This window comes from Hirundo rustica, chromosome 19 (genome assembly GCF_015227805.2).
Source record: "Hirundo rustica isolate bHirRus1 chromosome 19, bHirRus1.pri.v3, whole genome shotgun sequence".
NCBI lineage: Eukaryota > Metazoa > Chordata > Aves > Passeriformes > Hirundinidae > Hirundo > Hirundo rustica.
Genome location: NC_053468.1, coordinates 1410192 through 1433313, shown reverse-complemented (window position 1 = coordinate 1433313; position 23122 = coordinate 1410192). Strand labels below are relative to the sequence as shown.

Genomic DNA, 23122 nt, shown 5'->3' with positions numbered 1-23122 from the left:
CAAAGCCTTTTGATGCTGGAATTGCCTGACTCTGTCTTCACACATCAGGGCTTAACGCTGATGGTGATTTACTCACACTTCCTAGTTAATAATTAGACATTGGGAGACACCATATATCACTCCTAATGGAATATATGGGGTCTGATGAGAGTTTTCTGTTTTGACTAATAAATTTTAAGCAGAATCGCCAGGCTTAATGAAATATTACCGTTTGGGAAGTGGTTTAAGTCTTGTGCTGGGAAAACAGTGTTGCTTTATTCAGTAAATGAATTTATCATTCACTCTGTATCCCGAGCCCTGGCTGCCACTGGAGCACGGGCTGGATGCAAGACTCTGAACCAGAAAGCAGAAAACTAATCAAATCCTTAAAGACCGAAGGCAGCCAGGCAGGCCTGGGCTGACTTTTTCAGTGCTAGCCTCTGGCTACATCCACTTTTATTTTAGTAACCATTGTTAGCATGATTTATAACCTCAGCTCCGAGACGTTCGCTATTTAGATGTAACAAGATGCTTCACAGCTTTTATTTCCATTTCCTAATTTCCCTCTTGCTCCTGCTTTTTTTATTTATTTTTTTTTTTTAACTTCTCCCTCATCTTTGCCTCGCTCTGCTCTCCCAGGCAGCGTCCCCAGTCCCACAGCTGACACTGCACTGCAGGGCCTTGTCAGCCCCAAGGTCAGCAGAACTGGCTCAGGGTTAGGAACCGGCCCCAAAAATGCATCTTGGAATCGTGGAACGGTTTGGGTGGGAAGGAACCTTAAAGCTCATCTTGTTCCACCCCATCACAGTCAGGGACACCTCCCACTGTCCCAGGGTGCTCCAAGCCCTGCCCAGCCTGGCCTCGGACAATTCCAGGGATCCAGAGGCAGCCACAGCTGCTCTGGGCACCCTGTGCCAGCGCCCCAGCATCCTCCCAGCCAGGAGTTCCTCCCCAACATCCCGTCCATCCCTGCCCTCTGTCACTGTTCTCACCAGTGTGGGCACAGCTGTAGGATCTTGGGGCACGCCCTGGTGTTTGAGCCTGGATTTCTGGGCCAGCAGGAGGAGCCAAGCCCTGCAGGAAATGTCCTGCTGCAGCTTCCCCGGGAGCACAGGGGGTGTGCGTGTGACACCTGCGCCTCTGTGAGCGGCATCAGAGGAGACGGCAGACGCCCCTCACTGCTGCAGCAGGAGCAGAGCGCTCTCCCCTGCCTGCACCACTTGTGGCTGCTGCTCCAAGCCTCCCTCCCACCTTGCTTTTGACAGAATATTGACTGGAAAGCAAGATCCCATTTCTGCTTAGCCTTAAGGGCAGCTGTTTGCAGAGTGGCGGTGTTACACAGGTTTACCGTGTCGTGTGTCTGTGTAGCACTGGATTTGGATCTTGTATTTAGCTGCCAGAAGTGACTGTGATGAAGTGGCAGAGATAAACTGATAGATTGTGTGCCAGAAAGGTGTTGGGAATCAATCAGATAAACAGGGCAGAGAAGTAGCTCGCTGTTTTCTAGTGATAATAAACCGGTGGCCTGGGCTCCTGGAATTTTTAAATGTAATTGCTGCAGTAATAATCTCCAAAAATAAGCAAGTAGAGAAAAAGAAAAAAAAAAAGTAGTGGCAGGTTTTTAATTATGTTTGAATCACTCTTTTATTCTGGTAATGTGGTGAATGCCTCGAAGGAGAGGGAAGTACAGGGTGGAGGAAAAGCATCCTGCATCCTTTCTTCCCTGGAATTGCCTGGGTTCTGGTTCCAGGTGGGTGTGTTTCAGGCAGTAACTTCAGTGGTTGGTGAGATGTAGGCATCCGCAGAGCAGTTTGTTCCCCTCACTTCTGGAGGGTTTATTTCTGTTCCTTGTGTTGCTATCTTGGCCAGTACCCAAGGCACAGCACGCACGGTTTGCAGCGAGTGGTGATAAACACACAGCACCAGTCAAGGATCCAGAAAGGCTGTTCACAACATCCTCTGGCTGCAGGAAGCAAAGAGGACAAACCCCAGCCCTCAGGACACAAAAAGAAATAGAAAAAGCTGCCTGAGCACTCCTGCTGTAGCTATAAAAAGGATTTTGCTGTGCTGTTCTCGGAGCGAGCATTGCTGCCCAGTTTCTGTTTGGGGATCGTTTCAGCTCGCCCTGCCCTTCCCCAGGGGTGTGGGGCTGAGCTTCTCCTGCACATCCTCCCCTGTTGCCCCCGTGGGAGCTGGCTGCACAGCAGCTGTGCTTGTTCCAAATGGGATTTTTGTCTTTCCTGCAGCTCCTGCGAGAGCTGATCGAGCGGAAAACCACGTCCCTGGACCCCAACGACCAGGTGGCCATGGGCAGGTGAGTGGGAGAGGCTGTGACACCCCTGCCTTCAGCCCACCAGAGTGACCTGTGCCCTGCCAGTCCAGCTCAGTGCAGAGGGCAGAGCCCTGAGTTCACCTGGAAAAAGGCTTTGAGACGTTAGTCAGGAAGCTCATCCTCTCCAACAGACTCCTGAGTTATGGGTTACCCCAGTCTGACTTTTAAGCTGCTTGTGTGTGATCCTCTGGAGAAATTTCCCCGTAGGAAAGGTTTGCTCCAGGTTTTTCTGTCTTCCAGTGGTTCCTGCAGCACTAAGTGCCACAAAAACTGGCTGCCCACTGCTGAAATTTGGCTTTGTCTCTTTATTAACTCAGCTCTGGTGTTGTCTTAGAAGAATAAATCTTCTGACATCAGTTAAAGCAATTCCTGTGGATCCCTCCTGTAAGAAAAGCTTCTGTACAATTAAAACAATATCAGGGAATGTTGCCTGCGTGCAGAAGTAAAATATAACTCCATGCAGGGAAGCTCTTATTTCTCTGTTTAATTTTAGAGTTAGAAAGTAAAGAATCTTCCAAATGTCACTTCATGAGCAGTGTGCACTGAAATAGCCACTGACGGGAATTCAGAAAAGTGTAAAAGCCAAGGAAAGCTGGAAAAGCTGGAGTTGGGCTCTTCCCTGAAACAATTCTGGGGGGGCTGTCTATGGGGAGGGGAAGAAAATGCACCAGGAAATTTTGTTGATGGTGAAACAACTCTTCTCCTTGTAAAATATCGCCCAGGTTTTAGCGCGACGTGTCAAATTTATTTTGTGTACGTCTGGAGTATTATGGAAAGCTATTCACTGTGATTTAACACGATATAGACAAAATTACATTTAAGTGATGATTGCATTGTACATTTATCTGACTTTACAATAAAATAGATTACAGTAATTAAGATTATATTAAGATTGCAGTAATTGGATTTTGTTAGATTTTTTCCCTGATGTCGAGTTTTCATTGTATAAATCAGGTGAGATGACGCTCGTTTCAGTTAAAAAAAAATAATATATATTTATAACCAGGAGAAGTTTTTCCCTGCTGGAAACTTCTTTGGCTTGAGGAAGTTCTGGCTGAGAAGTGGAGTTTTTAATACAGTTGGTGTTTTTCTGGGAGCGTCCAGTGGCTCTGAAGTTGTGTTCCTGTTGTTCTGCATCCCCCAGGCAGTGGTTGGCCATCCAGAAGCTGCGGAGCAAAATAAAGAAGAAAGTGGACAGAAAAGCCAGCAAAGGAAGGAGAATCAGGTGGGTGACACCTCCTGCAAGCACACACGAGTCCTGATTGTGCCAAACAAAAAGCCTGGCAGCTCTGGGTGTGTTTTACCCCAGCTGGCTCTGGGGGTGGTGGCTGACCTGTGATCAGGGCATCTCCTGCTCTGGGGCAGCCAGTGGGGAATGCTGATGTTCCTGGAGCCTGGAATAAGAGCTTGGTGGGTGCAGCCTGGGAGCATTGCCCCAGTCGGGGTCTGAGCAAACAGCAGAGGAAGGTGCTCGCATGTCCCTGGGCCGTTTGGGGCTGTCATTTCCAGAGAGAGCCAGTAAACCCCTCTGGTGCAGTGTGTATTTCCTGACTGAGATGTGGGCAGCGCCTCCAGGGGAAGATGTGCAGGAATACCTCAGGTAAATCTCAATTCCTCACTGGGTGCCAGTTGCAATTTGGTGTCAGGTCACTCTTTGCTGGTAACTCACATCACAGCTCCCTTCGTGTCTGAATCATTTCCCTCCTGGATCACTCACTTGGGCTGGACCCAGTGGAAGAATCTTCCACAGAAGGGAAGCAGCCTGGGGAGCAGGAGGTGTTTCCCTTTTTGCAGAGCAGCTCTCTGAGTCTCCCTGAGATCAGCAATGATTTGTGGTGGAGGAGGGAGGATGCTGAAAAGCTGCTCTGCTTCCTGAAAAATCCACCACATTAACCATCCTTTGTGAGTAAACTATAAATCCTGAGTTTAGATGGCATCTGATAGAAAGTCAGTGGAGTCAGTCTGGGTCTGGCCTGGCATAGCAATTTTTAAGATAGATGTCATAAGATAATTTATTGAAAGAGGGAAGAGCTACTTTGTTGGCCTGAAAAGCCTATAATTATTGACTATCAATATTCTTTTCTGTCAGCATCACACATAATTGGATATATTCAGGATTCAGTCAAAACTCCTGACAACATCACACGAGTGAGGCAGCCTCGTAAAACCTCCAGGAGTGATGGGGAAATCTCTCATTGTGTGCAGTCTGTGCCTCCAGCACTCCTGGGAGAGCAGCTCTCCCCCCCAGTCATTTGCCTCCTACATCTTGGGTGCCTCTTTTTTCTTCTTTAACTAAAAGTTGTACTGGCCCTGCAGGGAAAATAATTATAAAAGAAGGAAAGTCTCATTGTCTGTGATTGGGATTAGGATGCACTGAAGCTCCTGCATTTTTCAGAACAGGGCAGCAGAGTCCAAGTGGGTGATTTTAAATAGTTGGTGCTTCCACTGGGAGACTTGGTGTCACCCCAGGCACATCCCTGACCCTCTGTTCTGCCTTCTCTTCCTCTAAAATTGGGGCAGCAGTGCTTAAATTTGCCTGCATGACTTTGAGATCCCAGAGAGCCAAGCATTTAATGCCAGGTTTCACCTGTCTCCTTAACTCTCCCTTTTTAGCAAAGCCTCAACATTACCGCCCGTTGGGATGCAATGTTTATTGAAGAGGCTGAGGATCTTCAGGTGCTTCGGAAGCAGTCAGCCTTCCACGAGGGAAATTTGGGCATTAAGACGGGAAATAAGTCCATCCAAAAATCAAACTTAAGGAAAGCGTGTTTGCCCACCTCTTCCACATCTCCGTGTTTTCCGCAACGCTAAATGAAATGTTTTACATCTGCTGCACTGGGGTTTTCAAAGTCCTGATTTAAAAAGCCATCAGATGTGGACAAACAGCTGGGGCCAGAGGTTGTGCCCGAGTGGCCACGAGCCCGTGCCAGGCTGTCCCCATGGACAGAGCCCAGGCTGTCCCCACAGACAGAGCCCGGGCTGTCCCCACAGACAGAGCCCAGGCTGTCCCCACGGGCAGAGCCCAGGCTGTCCCCATGGGCAGAGCCCAGGCTGTCCCCACAGACAGAGCCCGGGCTGTGACCTGTTGTTTGTGGCTGCTCCTGACTCCATCCTTGCACCAGGGCAGCTCCTTCCATTGCCAGTGACAAAGGCAGCAGAGTGCAGAGAAGCCCTGGCATGAGGCTGTGCCTGAAGAGCCTCCTGAGATGGGCTGTGAGCTCAGCATCCCCCAGGGAGCGTTCCTGCACGGGCAAACAAAAGGGAGTGCAGAGGTGACGGCGTGGAAAGGTGATTCTGGGCAAATGCTGGTGAATCCTTTTGCCTGCTATTTGTCAAGCTCTAAAAATAGCAGCAGCCTGGAGGAAGCAGCTCGGGCTGGGGCAGGCAGGCAGTGCACACACACGCCTGGGTTTGGAATCCCCTGGCCTTGGACACGGGGTTTAAAGCCTTCTCATTCAGAGGTGCTCAGTACCCTGTTAAATTTTATGTCAGGCCCTTGAATATAAATCATGAAATGCCTGCAGGCTCCTGCCCAGGGTGGCAAGTGGGAAGGGGATCCTGTCTCTGGAGGTGCAGGGGTGCTTGCAGCAGTGTTCTGGTGATGGCAATATGCCCCATCCCATCTCTGCACAGGCTCCTGTCTCCTCCTTCCCTTGTTTTTACATGCTCCATTTACTCAGGGTAAGATTTTGCAGCTCTGGAGATGGCTCCAGGGTGGGATTTTGCTGTTTGGGGCCCTGCAGGGCACAGAGCAGGGCAGGAAGGGCAGCAGATGGATGCTGGAGCTGCTGCTGCTCCCGCTGCCTGCAGTGGGCACAGGTTTCAGCAGGTGATGGGGATGGGAGGGCTGGGGAGGAGCGGCTCTTTGTCTGTCTGGGGCTCACAGTTCTGGGTGCTGCTGTCCTGTACCTGGCTGGGATGAGAGAGGACTTGCTCTTAGTTCATTGTATCACCTGATCATGTTCTGAGGAGGGAGGGGGGCATTGCCAGCTCCATCCTTAGGGATGAGCCCCCAGGAGAGCCCTGCTGGGCCGCTCCTGCTCAGGCCAGCAGCATTTCCTCCCCATGAGCAGCTCCTGATGTGCTGCTCTCCTCAGGTACCACGTCCACAGCAAGCTGGTGAGCTTCATGGCACCTATTGACCAGTGCACGATGAATGATGACGCCAGGTGAGTAAGAGATTAATTATGTTTCTCAAATGGCTCCGTGACAGCGTGGTATTGACCTGTTCTTCAGCCTGTCACCCTCTCCATCCCTCCTTATCACTTCCCCATTTGTCACTGGCGTCATAGCCTGGGTGTCTTGGTCACATCTGTCCTGGCAGCCTGGCTGAGCTTTCCCTCTGTAATTACTGTGACACCAAACGAGGAGTCGTCATAAATCTCAGCACCTACGTTTTGATTCTGCTTCAGGAGCTCCTCCCGTTTTGAAATCTCCCTGTTCTGTGGAATTAGTTTGGGAATACACCTGGTGTCTTCGGGTAGAATCAGAACTTTAAAAAGAGCTTCTCTTCTAACAGAAATGGCAACTTCTGTATCCTGGTTAATGTGCATTTCCTTAGCTCGGTTAATACCTGGAATAGTTCTCTCAAGAGTCACTCAAGACTTTTATGTTGCTTGTGTTTATCTCTGTTCAAAGAGGAAAGAATTTCATTGGAGGACCATAATGTTTTAATGTGGTAATTAGTGAAGGAAGCACCAGTTTTGGAAGTTTTGTGCCTAGTTACCTGACAAATATCCACCTCTATTTCCTCAGCAGTACATTTGAACCCAAATCTCCGAAAGCTGAGCTCTTTGTGGGAAGGAGGTGGAATAATTTTTCCAGTGAATGGATGGAGAAAGCTTGAGAAACATCTTTCCCCTGGGTTGTGGAACATGTTAGTGCTTTGTGAGGGAGAGATGCCATTTGTCTGTTTGTGAAATGGAAAGCAAATACCTGCTGCTCGTTTGCTGCTGCCTTTTGGGGGATTGCAGGGACTTATGGATGAGAAGTTTTGTGTCCACAGGACCTGTGCTGTTTCATCAGAGCATCGTTCTCAGAGTTGCTTTACTCTGCTTTTTTTTCACTCTTTTTTTTTTTCCCAAACGAGAGCCAAGCCCAGCTGCTCTGACTTTTTCAGTATTGTTTGGATCCTCTCCCCACAAAAAGAAATGTGGTAAGGCTCCAAGCTGTTCCTCCAGCCATGAGTTCCTAATGTTTAGCTTCAGTTTCCCTCTGCTGTAATTTAGGACCATAATTTCTTGTCGTGTTCCAGGTGGGAGCAGGTTCTTGCTTCCTCCTTGCACATTTGGGTGTGAATTCTTGTGAAAAGCTTTTTGCCCTCCTCCCCAGCTCACACCATTTCTGTTTGCATCCATACGCAGAGCACGCCCAGAACACTGCAGCGGGTGTCTGAAAATTGGGCTTTTTGTGGGTGTTTTTGTTCAGCTCTCCCCAGATGAAGAGATCCGCTGCTCTCAGTGATTTGTTTGAATATCAGAGCCACTCTCTGGGGGTCAGCTCACCTCTCTGTATTCGAAATGCCCCTGGCACCTCTGTCCAGCGCACAGCCGGACCACACAAGGCAAGAAGGGTTCCACATCTGCAGGTGAATTAAGCAGAACAGGCCAGGCCTGTGTGCTGGAGAGGGAGGCAGCGGTGATAACAGCTTCCCTTCGTGGCAGAAGCAGGTCATTTTATTGTTTGCAAGTGCGAATTCCTGGATTGAAAACGCTCATCTGCACTTCACAGAGATGTGACTGCGATCTGAGCCGGATTTATTTTTTTATTTCCTGGTCCGGCACTTAAAAAGCATGGCCCCAAAATTAATGCACCTCTGATCAACAGGCCACTGTGCTGTGGTGGGAGAGGATTCCCAGTGGCAGTGAGCTGTGTACAAAATGGATGTAGGAACAGCTGGCAGGGCTTTCCCTCTGAGCTCCACCAGTGGCCACAGGGGCAGGGAGACACCAGGAAAATGCCAGTAAATAAATAAACGTGTGTCTGCAGGTGTGGGTGGTGCTGTGGTTCTGGTTCCTCCTTGGCTGTGCAGACAGAAAGGGGAGAAGCAGCTGAGCACTGCCAGGAGAAGGGGATCACTCCAGGTTTTACAGCCTGAGTTCGAGAAGAGAAACAGCTGGGATTAGTGCCTTTGTCAGCATCCCAGCCCCTTTGTGCCTCGCTCCTGCTGCTGGCTGGGGTCGCAGCGTTGCTGGGGCAGTTCATCCTCCCCTTGCCCGTTTTCCAGGCACGGGCAGGGCTCTCTAACCCCGTGCTCACGTATTTTATGTTGTAGTGTGTGGGGCAGTGGTGGCCTCCAGCCCTCCCCCTTTTTAACCCCACTCTGGTGGTACTTTAGAACATTCACTGGGGAGGGATTTTTATGGTTACCTTGGGCTCTGTGTTTACGGACTCGAACACATTTATTGTCCTCTTGGGCCAAGATTTTCCTGCTCGGTGCAAGGTCATTGCTGTGTAAATGGGACAGGGAGCCCAAAGGCAGAGCTGGGAGTGTGCTCTGGGGGCTGTCCGGAGCAGACAGGAGCTGTCCTGGGCAGGACGGGGCTGGCTGTGGTTTCTCCTGGGTTGGAGGGTGGCGTCATGTGGTTTCCCCTTCTTGGACTTCCCTTGAAACAGGTTTTTTCCGTCATCAGGACATGGCATCCTCCAGCAGCACAGCAGAGCTGGGAGCAGGCCAACCTTTGCTTTGGGAAATGGGGCACAGAGAGGTGATAGCCCCTGTCTCCACAGGCCTTGGGGCCCAGACATCCAGAGCGAGCCAGGGAATTCCTAAAGCTGTCACACGGCTCTGGGCTGGAGCTGAGGTTGAACCCAGACCTTCTGTGCAGTCATTGCCCTGAAAGCCTCCTCTTGTCGGAGCTCAGAGGTGTGTGCCCCTGCAGAGGCTCCTGTGCCCGGCAGATGTGTTCATCTGTGGGCAGGTGAGGCTCAGCATTGCCCCTGGAGACCCGCAGGTGTTCCCAGTCCTGGGGTGCCCCCAGCTCCCAGCCCAGGTGGGGTCTGTGCTCCTGGAGGAGCTGTGTGTGCATTTGGGGTTTATCCTGGCTGGCTGCCAGCTGTGACACACAAACCCTCGGATCTCTGCACCGTCCCCGTGTGAGGGGAGCAGAGGCTGAACACACGCCAGGGCTGGTGGCACGCTGCTGCAGAGTCTGATGAACATCCCCGTTTCACCTCTGGAGGACGGCACCTTGCACGGGAGACATCCTCTAAGGACACAGCTGTTTGGTCCAAACACCTTTATCTCCCAGTACGACCCAGGTTACTCTGACAGGTAAAACAAGATTGTGCAAATATGCAGCAGTGATCTAATCAGCTGGAACAACAGCAATATTTTAACTGGCGCTACCTTTTAACAGCATCATTAAGGGCTCTCATTACTCTTTTATTAGAGGCTCACTCTATTTCTTATCAGATTACAGAATGAACATAACTCATGGCACTGATTTGATCTCTTGTTAAAGAGGATTACAGCTTTGCATTAGCTGGGATTGACATGGTTTATAATTCGCTGTTGATACCCAGGCTGGCGGTGTCACCCGTGCGACCCCTCCCCGCGGCCCCCCGAGGGGAAGGGCGCCCATACATCATCATTAAAGGTGGTCCTCAGGAGCCTGAGGGAGCCTTTCCTGCAGGGGAGTCAGGCAGGACACCAGGGACACGCCGGAATTCCGGCTGGGGGCTTGCAGCTGCGGGAATAGATCCCGGTTTTCCCCAGGCTGGTTTGTGCCTCGGCACACGGATCCTCGGTGGGCAGGAGGGATTTGCATCCTCTGTGAGCCGAATCAGAGGGAGGAAGGTGGCTCAGGTGGCACTGTGTCACTGTCACCGCCGGTGTCACCACAGCCCGGGGTGGGAAACACTTCCTTAAACCCCACATGCAAGGGCAGGAGATGAGTGCCCAGACTCCGGGATCCTGTGGCGCACAGGAGAGCAGGGTGGAGCCTGCTGAGGGTCTGAATTAACGCCCAGATTATCCGGCTGCCAGTGAGGTTTGGATCAGAGCCTTTCCCTTGCATCCCGTGCACTTTCCCGATCAGCATTCTCCCTCTGGTGCCGTTGCTTTGTCACAGAGCGCCTTGCTGCAAGCAGAGGGGGGTACATAGCAGGAAATCCTGGTATTAAAAGATTAATTTACTTAGATGACATAAGAGTTTAATAAAAAAAAATCTTAAAAAAAGGGGTTGGTGAGATACCAGCCTTTAACTTGGCTGACTTTGTACTTGGGGTATTAAAACACCACGAGAGCAGATTAAGGGAGGAATTTGGGCTCGGCGATTGTCAATCCAGGGTGTTCAGCACCACAGAACTCCTGGGAAGGAAGCAAAGCCCTTCCTCAGGGAAGAACTGGGCCAGCAGCTCCTGTGCTGCACGGCACAAACCCCCCTGACCCTGTTGGCGTGAGGAAGACGCCTCCACGTTCGTTCAGCATGGAGGAGAGGATGTCCTGCTTTGGCTCTGCTTTAGGAAACAAAGAGAGGAGCAGGAACGTGGAGGAACCAAAGGAAGAACGTTATCCTGTGAAACTAAACCTGCTTGGGTCGGTCCTGAGGCACCGCAGCTTTGGCATCCCAGAATCCCAGAATCCCAGAATCCCAGCCTGGTTGGGTTGGGGGAGAACTTAAAGCCCATCCACCTTCCGCTGTCCCGGGTTGCTCCAAGCCCTGTCCAACCTGGCCTTGAAATTTCTTCTCTTTGTGCCTGATTTTTGTTTTATTTCAACCCCCCCAGCCTGTGGCTTCCTCCAGGGCTGTGGGAAGGGCTGGTGCTGCAGCGGGGGCTCTGGCTTCAGTGTGACCCAGCTGGTGGCTCTGGGCTGGAATCGCCTTGTCCCACAAACACAGCTGATGTTTGACATCCCTGGCAGGAAGACAGGCGCCTCTGGTATGGAAATTTCCCTCTTAAATGGGAAAAAAAAAAAAAAATAACCTGTTAAGGGCTGCGAGATGATTTGTCGTTTTTCCTTTGTGAGACGATTTGTCTTCCCCTGCATCAAATCTGTTATAAAACAGGCAAGCTGTGAAAGAGGGAAATCGTCCTCGGAATATGAGGAGCACAAAGAATGGTTCCCTCTGCACAGGGCACTTCCCCAGCAGCATCCCAGAGCCTGCCCTGCTCAAACACCCATCCCAAAGCGGCCTGGCAGGGCGGCATTTGATGGATTTCCTGGGGAGCTGGGAGCTGCTGGAGCACAGGCCAGTGGAGCCAGCCTGGGGGTGTCTGCACCTCCCTGTGCTTCGCTGGTTCTCTGCATCCTCTGTGCTGCAGAAGCTCCCCTGAAAACAGGCCCAGGACCGAAATCGGGCTGATGAGCTGCACCTCTGCTGCGTGTCTGTGTCCCGGGCTCAGGGCTGGGCTCAGGGCTGAGTGCTGCTCGGTTTGGAATTGGTGGCAGGGACAAACGCCAGGGCTGGTTTTGGGGACGGTGCCTTGAGCTCCGTCTCTCTGCTGTCCCCCTCTCCTCAGCCCATCCCCACATCCAGCCCCTCCAGATGTGCGCTGGGCCTGTGTTTAGGGCTTCCTGAAATACTTATACCCCCTGTGCCTGCTCTCGGGGGACAAGGCAGGGGTCACACGTCACCTCCCGTAATTTAAAGCCGTGGGGCTAAAAGCATCTGCGGGGGCACAGAGGGCCCGATCCCGAGCTGCCTGCGAGGAGGGGGATGCAGGAGCTGGGGGGGCACGGGGGGCTCTGGCCAGGGATTTGTGGCTGGAATTTGGGGAGGAGGATGAGTGCCGCCTCCTGGGGCTGCAGTAGCCCCACAGCCCCTTGAAGCTGTCCCAGTGATCCCAGCGGGAGCGGGGAGTGTGTGCTGGGGCTGTGGGAATGCACAGCACATCCCTCTGGGCTTTGGGATTTCACTGGGAGCTGGGGCTGGTTCAGCCCTTGGGTAGGAACTGGGAATAAATGGTTCCACCCTGTTTCGCCTTCCTGGTGTGGAGCAGCAAAACCTGGGATTGGAGTGGGGAAGAATCCACTGGGCACTGAGCTCACCTGGAATTCCTCTTGCTTTCGTTTCATTTTTTAAGAGAAATACTCATTTTTATTGAGAAATGTAAGGCTTCGGCTTTGTTTTGTCTTCCTGGTACCTGCTCTGCTTGCTGGGCGCTTCGGTCTGAATTTCGCACCCCTGGAAAAAGCATTTCACAGAATATTCCAAGCTGGGAGAGCCCCAGATGGATGATCCAATCCAATCCCTCAGTGCATGATCCATCCAGGGACTGAACCCTGTGAGCAGCACCCTGCTCTGGCCAGCTGAGCCAGTCTGGTACAGACAGAAAGTTTTCCAAGGAAACCATCGGCCAACCTCAGTTTCCATCAGGAGCCGTGATTTCCACGGCTGTTTATGTTCCGTCTTCTTTTCCAGCTCTTTTGAATTAAAAATTCAGAGTTCCCAGTGGAGGACGGCAGTAGGAGTGGGGGATGTACTCATTTCAGTACTGCTTGTGGCATATTCTAAATTATCTTCTTTTTTTGGGTAGAAGAAGAGAAGAAGTAAAAGGTACTTGGGAAAAGGCAGCGAAATTGGTTGGAGGGTATTTTTACTAAAGAGCACAGCGGTGACTGGAGCACTGTTGCTATTTTAATAAAAACCCACCCTCTAGAAACCGAATTTTCTCCCTTAATATTGTTCTTTGAGTGGTTTACAGAACTATATTTTTTTAAAAAAAAAGGAAATATAATGAATATAAGGAATTACATGAGTATAATTACACAGAGCCCAGCACCGCTCCCCTCCCACGTGCAGGCACTTGTTTGGTTTCCCCTCGGAGGATTTGGTGCTGCTGCAGGGGGGCAGAGGAGATTCCTGGGGATGCGCTGGGAGTTTTTGTGATTTCTATTTCGATGTTTCACGGAGATTTCCGAAATGTGCTGCAGCTGTTAATATTCACCCGGGGCACTCCTTTCTCTCTGCTGTGCCCATGAAATATCTGTGCTAGCAACACCTGGGATTCGGAGCGGGGAGAACCATTCTCACCACCTGGGCTGGCTGTAGCTGCTTTTATTTAATTTTTAAAAGAGATATTGTTGACCTGGAAGCCGCAGTGTCCAGGTGAGGAGGTGCCATCCCCTGCCTCTGGAATAGGTGCATAAATAATGAAGCCATGCTACTTACACACACACATGTTTTATGGCAAATGGCTGTGTGCTTCCCGATCTTTTTTTTTTTTTTTTTTTCCAGAAACAGGTTTTATGATAATACAGTAAAAATATTAAATTAGAAAATGCCTCACTAAGGGTGATAAAACCTTACTACAGTGGAAAGAGGTAATTATCCCCTCTACGGCCTAAACGACGGTTTAAAAGAAATAAAAATGTTAGTGCTCATTACTTGCTTTTGTGGGTTGCAATAAAGGGTAAGTTAAATTTTAATTCAGGGAAGACCCCTGTATCGACCTGCTCTGGCCGTACCTGAGGTGGAAGTTGTGTTAATTACCTGCCCAGGGTATTGCAGCACAGGCCGCCTGTGCTAAAGTCACCTTTCCCCCAGCTCCGGGTGGCCCCGGCTGTTTCAGCCCGCTGGCTCAAGTCTGATGTTTAATATCTGTGGGTGGAGGAGAGAAATTTTATATTTTCTTAACCAAAATCCGAGTTCATTATGCATAGCCTTAAGGGGGCTGAAAGTATTAAAATCCGCGCTTACCCTGGTGAATTGAAACACAGACAAGGTTAAACCTGCAGGATTGATGAGTTTTACTCTCTGCATGGTTAAATCCTGCTGAGGGGAGAGGCTGGAGCGGAAAGGGAGCCTGGCTGATGAGGACAGGGGGGTGGAAAAAAGGGTTGGGTTATTTTATATTTTCTTTTCAGGGTGAAATATTTGCCCTGTTCTGGGGCTGCTGGGGTTACCCGATTTCTCTCTGCCGGGGTCCTTATCCAGACACACCCGCTGGGATTTTGCCTCACCCCGTTCCTTTTGCCGTTCCTGGGAGGATGAGGGAATCCCCCTGACCCCAGAAACCCGGAGTTTCCATGTCACAGCGTGTCAGTGCCAGCAAACGTTGCTCTGCCAGCAAAGACAAATTCTTCCTCGAAATCTCCCCGGGCCCTGCGTGCTTGAAAAATGGCTGTTTATTTAGAATCTGTGGGATTGGAGCAAATTCAGCATCGATCCCTGAACTCCTGCACCCACGGGAGAGCTCCAAACACACAAAAATGAAGACAAAACCACCAGGAATTCTCCTCCTGGCTTCTCCCCCGGTGGGAAAGGCCGAGGCAGAGCAGCATTCTGGGGTTCATGAGGCACACACAGAAGCTTTGCTCTCCCCATGGGGTTCCCCAAAAATATGCAAAATGTTGGTTTTGATCTCCCTCCCATTCCTGGGGATGGAAAAAACGAATGAATGTGCCAAGGAGAAGGGCCCAGAGAGCCTGGAGAGGGGAGCAAGGCCCCTCTGGATTTTCCCAAATGCCTTTAGGGTGGTTTTTGAGGAGGGTTTGGGGCTTTCCCTGCGGGCAGGACAAACCCCTGTCCCTCCATCCTGCACTGCTGGCATTCCTTCCTTCCCTTCCTGGGGGAGTTTTTTCTGCCGTCGCTGTTGAACATGGAATTCCTCCTTCGGGAGCTGACAGGGAACTCCCCCAGGAGGTGTCTGCAAGCAGGGACGGGGCCCAAACCCAAATATTGCTGTGCTTGGAAGGGAAAATCCCACCTGTGTACCCAACACCCCTCCACGTGTGCAGCCAAGAGGCTTTAGGAACTGCACTTAGGGAAATTCCAGCTCTTCCCTTGCTTTTCCCTCCTTACAAGAATCCCTTCTTTCCCCCAGTTCCCGTTCTCGGGTTCTAAAATTAAAGATAAATAACACCAGCCCACTTCTTTTTTTTTTTTTTAAATTTTTTTTTTTTTTAAGGGAATTTTGCTCCTGTTCTCAGAATTGCTGCACATGGGATATTAATTGGAATCTTGTTGCTGGGTCATTTTCATTGTTTTTCAAGTGCTGTCCAAGAAAATGTATGAAAACCAAATTACAGCCCCACGTTGGCTGTGTGATTGAATCCTCCTCACATCCCATTAAAATATTCAATCTTGTTTTCTTACTTGAAGAGCCTGTCTGCAAAGGGCAAACTTACAGGAGCCCTCATTCTCTGGAGATCCAATATCCAGCCAGGCTGGAATATTTCCATTTCTGTCCCGCCTGGGACTGGGCTCACACAAGTTCCCCCCTCTGCCTGTATTTATTAATAAAGATTCTCGAATGTATTTTTAATTACACGAGGCCTTTCCTGCTGAAGGAGTGGAGGGGTTTGTGGCAGCTTTTTGCTTCCTTTTTGACCTTGAAAAGTAACTTTTCCCTCTCCGCCTTTCTCCCCCCAGGACGGAGCTTTATCGGTCGCTGTTTGGAAAAGTCACGAACGGAGAGGAGCCGGAGCAGAGTTAGGATCTGGGATGGAGCTCCCGGTGTTCTCCCCGCTGGTTCTGCCCTCAGCTGCTCCCTCAGGCTGCCCAGGAGCAGAGCCAGCTCTCTCCAGCCTCTGGTTTGTCCCTAAAATCCCCCCTGAAGGAGCGTCAAACCCTGCTGAGTCAGAGGCTAAGCACCCCCTGCCCAGCCTGAGCTGTTCCTCCCAAAGACAATCCATTTTTAACTATTCCCTTTCAATTCCTGACCTTGATTTTGCAGCCTGGGCACAGTGTGGGGGGTGGGACACAATCCAGCCCCCCCCTGCAGCGGGGCCCCCCCAGGGTTGGGTTAAAACCTTGGAGATTTGGGGGCTGGGGGGGTTCAGTGCCCCGTTCTGGTGCTTGGCTGCGTGTTGGGAGTGCGTGACTTCCTTTTTCACCAGTCAAGAGGATTTAAATGTCATTTCCATAATTAACGTGGCCTTAAAACAGAGGGAAGGTGCTCCTGTGCAGGCTCCAGAGCTCCCAGCTGACATCGTGGCTGTCCAACACGCACAGGGACGTGGGCTGACCCCGACACGGGGATGTGCCAGGATTTTGCTGCTCTGGGAGGATCCTGGGGACTCCTCCAGCCCAGCCCTGGTCCTGCACACTCAGTTCTCGCTCGTGACTCTGGGCCTGGCTGTCTCCAGCAGCCCGTGACACCGCGGGCAGGAGGACAGAGGTGATTGTCCTGTGAGGGCTGTGGGGGTTTGTAGGAAGTGCCCATGAAGGGGATTTGGGATCCCCATCAGTCAGAAATGGGGATTCTCTGGTGTCACTGATGCCTGTGGTGGCCGTGGCTGTCCCACGGAGCTGGCCTGGCCCTGGCTGCGGTTTGGGCACCCCAGCTGAAGGGGTTTGTGAGCTGCTCGTCCCGGTGTGCTCCATGCCCCCTTCGGAAAGAGAAGGCCAGCCGAGGATTGGCTTTGGGTGGAACAGGGCTTTCAGGGGTGAAGGAATCTCTGCTCCCTCTCAGAGGAGCGGAGCTGCAGCTCCCAGGGGAGTGCATCCATTTCCCTTCCCTGCCCTCCTTCCCTCCCCAGCTCTCTGATCCAGGCAGAAAAGCACCCGGATTTCGGATTTCAATGCCCCACGTCCAGCGGAGCCCATCCCGGGCGAATCCCCCCAGGAGCTGTGGGAGCAGGGCCACAGGGAAAGGCTGATTTTTGTCACCTGTGCCAGGTGCTTCAGCTCAGCGTGGGCTGCTCCGGCACAGCCTCCCCATCTCCTGGGCCCACAGGACGATCCTGGCAGTGCCACCTCCTGTCCCCGTCAGTCTCAGGACCTGCAGGGAGCTGAGCTTCTGCCATGGGCAGCCTGAAACCCCCTCGGTTCAACCCCGCAGCCCCCTGGGTTCCCGGGGGTTTGGGCTGTCCCAGCTGTGCCACCCTCCCGTGCCACCCCTGTGTCCTCTGCAGCCGCAGCTCCAGCCCTCTCGGAGCTTTTTTTTTTAATGTATTTTATTTTTTTTTTCAGTTCTGTAATGTTAAAAGGGTAATAGGAAGCTCTTTAAACGTGATTGTTTAGAGGAGATAAGAGGCCGAGCGCCGCTTTTGGATTCACTTATCAGTGTTTCAACAGCCGCTTCTCCGTCCCCATCCCTGCCACCACCTGGCCCGGGGACACGGGGACATGGGGACACGGGGACACAGGGACAGCCTGGCCTGGGGACAGCGGGACAGCCCGATCTGGGGACATGGGGACAGCCTGGCCTGGGGACATGGGGACAGCCCAGCCCCAGGCACACAGCTCCGACCTTGCTGGGAGGGAAGGAAAAGGGCAGGGAAAGGAGCTGTAGCTGATGTGGAAGTGCCGCAAGAAAAGTGCAATCCCCGAGGAGCGGCCCAGAGGCTCTGGTGTGGTGGTGGCACCTCAGAGAGCAGGGACAGGGAGAGGGGATTCCTGGGGATGTGCTGGGAGTTTTTGTGATTTCTATTTTGATGTTTCACGGAGATTTACGAAATGTGCTGCAGCTGTTAATATTCACCCGGGGCACTCCTTTCTCTCTGCTGTGCCCATGAAATATCTGTGCTAGCAACACCTGGGATTCGGAGGGGGAAGAACCATTCTCACCACCTGGGCTGGCTGTAGCTGCTTTTATTTAATTTTTAAAAGTGATATTGTTGACCTGGAAGCAGGGACAGGGCGTTCTGCGCCTCGGTGCCCCAGGGGGATGGTGCCCGACACGGGCACACGGAAAGAACCAGGGCCATTTCCACCGATTTCCACCAATTAACAGCAAGTGACATCTCCCCTCCCCATACAGAATATTAATTCGTTATTAGTGCGTGATACAGCTGCTAATTAGTACCTCCACAAACAGGCATTACACCTTAGCAAAACACTCGGAGGTGTTTTGGGGACCGGGGTGTGCGGAGGGAGGGACAGAGGGTTGTGTTCATCCTCTTCCCCCAACCCCGCCACAGCGAAGAATTTCAACTTTCAGACAAACAACTTCATTTACAAGTGTGTCTCTAATTAGCTGCAGAATTAGTAAAGCAGAGTTTTCCCCCCATAGATCGGCCAAAGCCCCGGGGGAGGCTCTGGAATGGAGAGAATCGCATTTCCAATTATTTTGTTGAATTGCTAATTTAGTTATTGTGCCTGGCGTAATTGTGATGGGTATTGGGTGTGCAATTCAATTTGTTTTAAATATTTGTGGGAAGGCTGATCAGTAATGGAGCTGACCTATTTCATGGCCCAAATTGAGAGAAGAGACTAAAACAAAAAAACAGCTACAAAGCCCCAGTTTGTCTCAGTTTTTATTTTGATGTCTCTCATCCCTCTTAAGACTGTTGATGCAACAAAAGGTTTACATTAAAAGATGATGGCACTTTGATCTTGGGCTTTGGAGAGCTTACAGCTTTGGTACGTCTTTTCTTGGTATTTTAATATGGAGATATTTTAGGCTAAAGAGTTTTAAATGTGATGCTGGAGTTCAGTAGGGTCTGTCCCCTCACCACCCCCCAAATTTTAACTGCTGTGATTCTGGTTTGAGGAACCTGAGGAATCAAGTGCTGGCGCTGTCTGTGGTGGCTCCTGTGGGCAGATTTCCATCTCACCTTTCACGTGGAGACCTCCAGAGGGTGTTTGTGGATCAGCTCCCAGGGACATCCTATAACCAAGGTCCTGCTGGGCCCTTCCCTGCAGCCTCCTACTGCCCAGGGCACAGAAGGAGGCTGGAGAAGATCTCCAGGATCATCCAGTGCCCCCATCCCTGCCCACGTACCAGCCCTGGGAAGGGGATCCCGAAGTTCTCCTGCCCCTGGAGCAGTTCCTGGGCTTTGGGGGCCTTTTCCCTGTTTGTCCCATTCACTGTGGTGTTAAAGATGACAACAGACGAGGATGGGAATGGGGGGTGGGCACCATCAGGCTTGGGGACACCTGGGGACACCTGGGGACAGCAGAGCTGTGGGAGGAGCTGGGAGCTCAGCTGAGGGCACAGCCGACCTGGAGGGGTCCCACAGAACCCTCAAGCAAAGCTCGGCTCCCCCGGGGCAGGGGTGACAGATTGCACTCGCAGCCAGAGAGCTGTCATTCATTCTTTTTATTAAAAGAAATTGAGGTAAGTGAAATACTTCAGCACCAGCGAGAACCGTTCGTACCCAGGGCATTTCCCTCACCCCGCCCCACCCGGTGACCCCCACACACCTGGGGACGTCTCAGGTGCTGCTGCCACGGCGCCCCAGCAGCCCCAGACCCCCAGGGCCGGAGCCAGACCCCGGTGTCACCCCGGAGATTTTTCTGGAGCTGCTTTGCCCCCAGACGCAGTGGGGCCTGAGGCGGTGCTGCACCACTGCCACGGGGGGCTGCTCTGCACGAGGCTGTGGCACAGCGGGCAGGGGCACACTTCCCTTTGCACAAGTCCTGGGAAAGGGACTCGGGTGACACCACGGGGGACTCCTGGTGCCAGGGGAGGAGCCCCACCAGTCCCGGTCCTGCCTGGCTGACACATTCTCTGTCTGTGTGTCCTGCTGCAGCCCACCCTGGCGTAAGCAAAAGCGTCTTTGGGGCTTGTTCAGGGGGCTCTAGTGGGGGGTAAAAAAAAAAAAAAAAAAAAAAAAATCTCTTAAATCAAATTAGGGTTCTTAACTATTAAGAAAAAGCCAAGTCCTGCAGGCGGCCGAGCTGTGGTGGCCACGGGCAGGGGAGCAGCGGCCCCGGGCTGGCACCTCCAGTCACTGGCACCGCAGGCAGAAGGGCTGCATTGCACTTGGGGGGAAACAAGGAGAGCTGAGAGGCACTGGCAGCATCATGGATTCATTCTCTCATAAAAACAGCCCTTCTGATGTACCGTCCTTGTGACAGACAGCCCTTCCTGCTGCGCTGAAGGAGGGGCTGGGAAATCTGAAATCCTTCCAGGACCATCACTGGTGAGCCCGGCACTGCCCGGACCCAGCTCTGTAACGGGAGCGGTGTGGGAGGGGTGGGCTGTGCTTCCCTCCAGCACTGCGGCTTCTCTGAGCTTCTCTTACATAAAAAAAACGCGTACAAAGAAGTTGGGGATCTGGGCTAGCCTGGGGGGAACCCTTCCTGCACCTACCTGCCACCCAAACCTTCCTGACCAGTGGGATGAGATCCCAGGCATTTTTTCACATCCCCAGGTAAGAGAGGCCCCACCCCAGCCAAGCACAGGCAGCTCTGGGGCAGGGCAGGATGATGGAGAGAAAGCTCTCCTCAGATCCTCGGACTGAGATTTCCTCCTACAGTTCCAACCCCACTGGGGGATTTGGCTCTGTCCTTTCTCCTCCTCGCCTCAGCTGCCCACAGGAAAGGGATGAGCACAGTGGGGCTGCCCCATCCGCTACCCCGAGAACATCGGGGAAGGGAGAGCAGAAATGCCGAGCAGCTGCACTTTGGTCTCTTGTACCTCGTCCCAGAAGGGCCCTTCACACAATTCACAGCCTGTTCTAAAGGAATTGGGCACAAAGGCGAAGCGAGGGGGGTTCAGCCCCCAAAATCCTGCCCCCCCCCAAAAACCTTCGTAGCCCTGGGGAGCCCGGGAGCCTCCTGGGGGCACGGGGCCAGCCCTGGCCACAGCAGCTAAAGGTTTTCCTCTACCTACGAGACGAGACAGACGTGGGACACACAAATCAAATCACCACTGACAGACGGTGACACAAAATCACCAGCGACAGAGCCAGGGGCTCCGGGGGTCCCCGGAGAGGGGACGGGGGGACGTTGGCACTTGTCAGCACGGAGCTGCTGCTGCCGGGCACGGGGAGGAGAGGAGAGGAGGGCAGGGGGTCCCTGGAAGGACAGAGGCGTCCCTGCAGGGCCCTGCCGCGCCAAGGCCTCGCGGTACCGGAGCACCCAGCCCCGCCCCGCTCAATAAATAAGGTACAGGAGGACGGCGGGGACTCAGTTCCGCGGGCGCTCGCGTTTGTAGGTTTTCCTCACGTCCTTTGGCTCTGGTGAGCCCGATGTGAACAATGAAAGTGTCCCTGCAGCAGCGTTCCCTGAGCGTCCCCGCGGCGCTCCTGCCGCGCACGCCAAGGGCGGCTCCCGGCTCCGGCCCCGGGTTCCTCCTGGCGGGGCGGGCTGGGAACGGGAACGGACGCTCTTACGTGGAGGAGGGAGAGTCCATCGTGGAGAGGATCCGCACGACCTCGGCTCGCTGGGTGGGGGAGATGTGCTGGGTCATGTGCACGATGGAATCCATGGCAACCTCGGGGTTGGCCTGCACCAGGCTGCAAAGGGGCCGGAGGTGAGCGAGGCAGCTCCCGGTGGGAATTCCAGGGGCTGGAACGCGAGGAGCCCTGGGAGCAGCCGGGAGCTTCCTCGGGACACTTTTCCTCGCAGGGACCGGAACCCTGAGCGCGTGGCCCTGGCTGGGGCAGGGCAGCAGCTCTGGGGCCACCCCTGATCCCACCCACGTCCCCTCCCTGCACTCACCTCCGGATCTGCTTGAGCACGTAATCCCTGGAGATGTATTTGATGTTCTCCTCCACCACCGAGCGAACGCCCTCCTCCTCCGTCAGCTGCTTCTCCAGCCACTCCACCAGGTCCTTGTTGCTGTCCCACAGGTAGGCCTGCCAAAAGCCCACAGCTCAGCCCGTGCCCCAGCCCTGCCCACCCCCAGATGTGCCCCACAGCTCCTGGAGCGGCAGCTGTGGGTGGCACACCTGCCCGGGGATCCCCACAGACACACCTAACCATCAGCGCAGGGCCGAAGGTTCATTATTTCTTTTGCATCCTGCCATAAATGTGATGGAAGGGAGCAGGGAGGTGCTTGGTCAGTGCTGCAGAGGAGCTGCACCAACCCCGGGAGCTGTCCCGGATAAATCCCAGCTTCCCTGGTTTATCAGCTCCCCCAGTTCTGGTGGAACCTGGCTGACCTGAGATGCAGCTGCTCCCAGGATTGTCCCCTAAATCATCAGGGGACCTGTGAGTCCCCATCTCCTCCAGCCTGTCCCTGAGGCCCCAGCAATCCTGGGAGCCCTGACCCGGAGCCAAGCAGCTCCTTGGGCACACGGGGCGTGTGGAGCCTTCACCACAAGCCCCTTTTTGCCTTTCACGAGATCATTTCACCTGATATTTGCTAGATAGTTGGCTGTGTAATAACTCAGGAGTGTGTGAGCCCCTAACAGCCTTCTCTCCTCTCCTCTCATTTTCTTTACAAATCATTTAAGAATCATTTTGTTAATGGTTTCCGGAAAAGCAAGTACTGCCATTAGCACTCATTCATATTTATGTCATTTTATTTGGGTAATTAAACACAAAGCTCCTCATTTAAAGGTGCACTATCCTTCTCTGTTATCACTAACCAAGTCAAAGGCAGAATGACAATGAGCTGGGGGCGGTGACGCCGCGCTGGCACCTCCCTGGCACCCCTGCTGCAGCCGGAGCCTGCCACGCCTTTGGGGCACGGAACCAGGGAGCCACAGGGTCCTCAGGGCTGGGAAAACCTCTGGGATCACCGAGTCCAACCATTGCCCCAGCACTGCCCAGGCCACCGCTGACCCTGTCCCCCAGTGCCACACGCACAGAGCTCGGAAATCCCACCAGGGAGGGGACTCAGCACTGCCCTGGGCAGCTGTGCCAGGGCTGGGCAGCCCTGCCCAGGGGGGAACTGCCCTGCCCAGGGGGGAACTGCCCTGTCAAGGGGGGAATTGCCCTGCCCAGGGGGGAATTGCCCTGCCCAGGGGGGAACTGCCCTTTCCAGGGAGGAACTGCCCTGCCCAGGGGGGAATTGCCCTGCCCAGGGGGGAACTGCCCTTTCCAGGGAGGAATTGTCCTTTCCATGGAGGAACTGCCCTGTCCAGGGGGGAATTGCCCTTTCCATGGAGGAATTGCCCTTTCCAGGGGGGAACTGCCCTGTCCAGGGGGGAATTGCCCTTTCCAGGGGGGAACTGCCCTGCCCAGGGGGGAACTGCCCTGTCCAGGGGGGAATTGCCCTTTCCAGGGGGGAACTGCCCTGCCCAGG

At 53.1% G+C, this 23122-nt stretch overlaps 2 protein-coding genes across 8 annotated transcripts in view; one reads left to right on the top strand and one right to left on the bottom strand.

Moving 5' to 3' along the window:
* AATF (apoptosis antagonizing transcription factor) overlaps positions 1 to 18444 on the top strand; it is a 38533-nt gene extending 20089 nt beyond the window's left edge. The window contains exons 9-12 of the mRNA XM_040082715.2: positions 2226 to 2293; positions 3456 to 3536; positions 6409 to 6480; positions 15631 to 18444. Coding sequence (XP_039938649.1) covers positions 2226 to 2293; positions 3456 to 3536; positions 6409 to 6480; positions 15631 to 15694 — 285 coding nt within the window. The 3' untranslated portion in view covers positions 15695 to 18444. The remainder of the gene's footprint in view (positions 1 to 2225; positions 2294 to 3455; positions 3537 to 6408; positions 6481 to 15630) is intronic.
* Positions 18445 to 19257: 813 nt separating this feature from the next.
* Positions 19258 to 23122, bottom strand: part of ACACA (acetyl-CoA carboxylase alpha) — a 100186-nt gene continuing 96321 nt past the window's right edge. For all 7 annotated transcript variants that reach the window (XM_040082390.2, XM_040082394.2, XM_058423008.1 and 4 more), the window contains 2 exons: positions 21592 to 21728; positions 19258 to 21386 (listed from right to left, as the gene is read on the bottom strand). In XM_040082390.2, the coding sequence (XP_039938324.1) occupies positions 21260 to 21386; positions 21592 to 21728 (264 nt within the window). In that variant the 3' untranslated portion in view covers positions 19258 to 21259. The remainder of the gene's footprint in view (positions 21387 to 21591; positions 21729 to 23122) is intronic.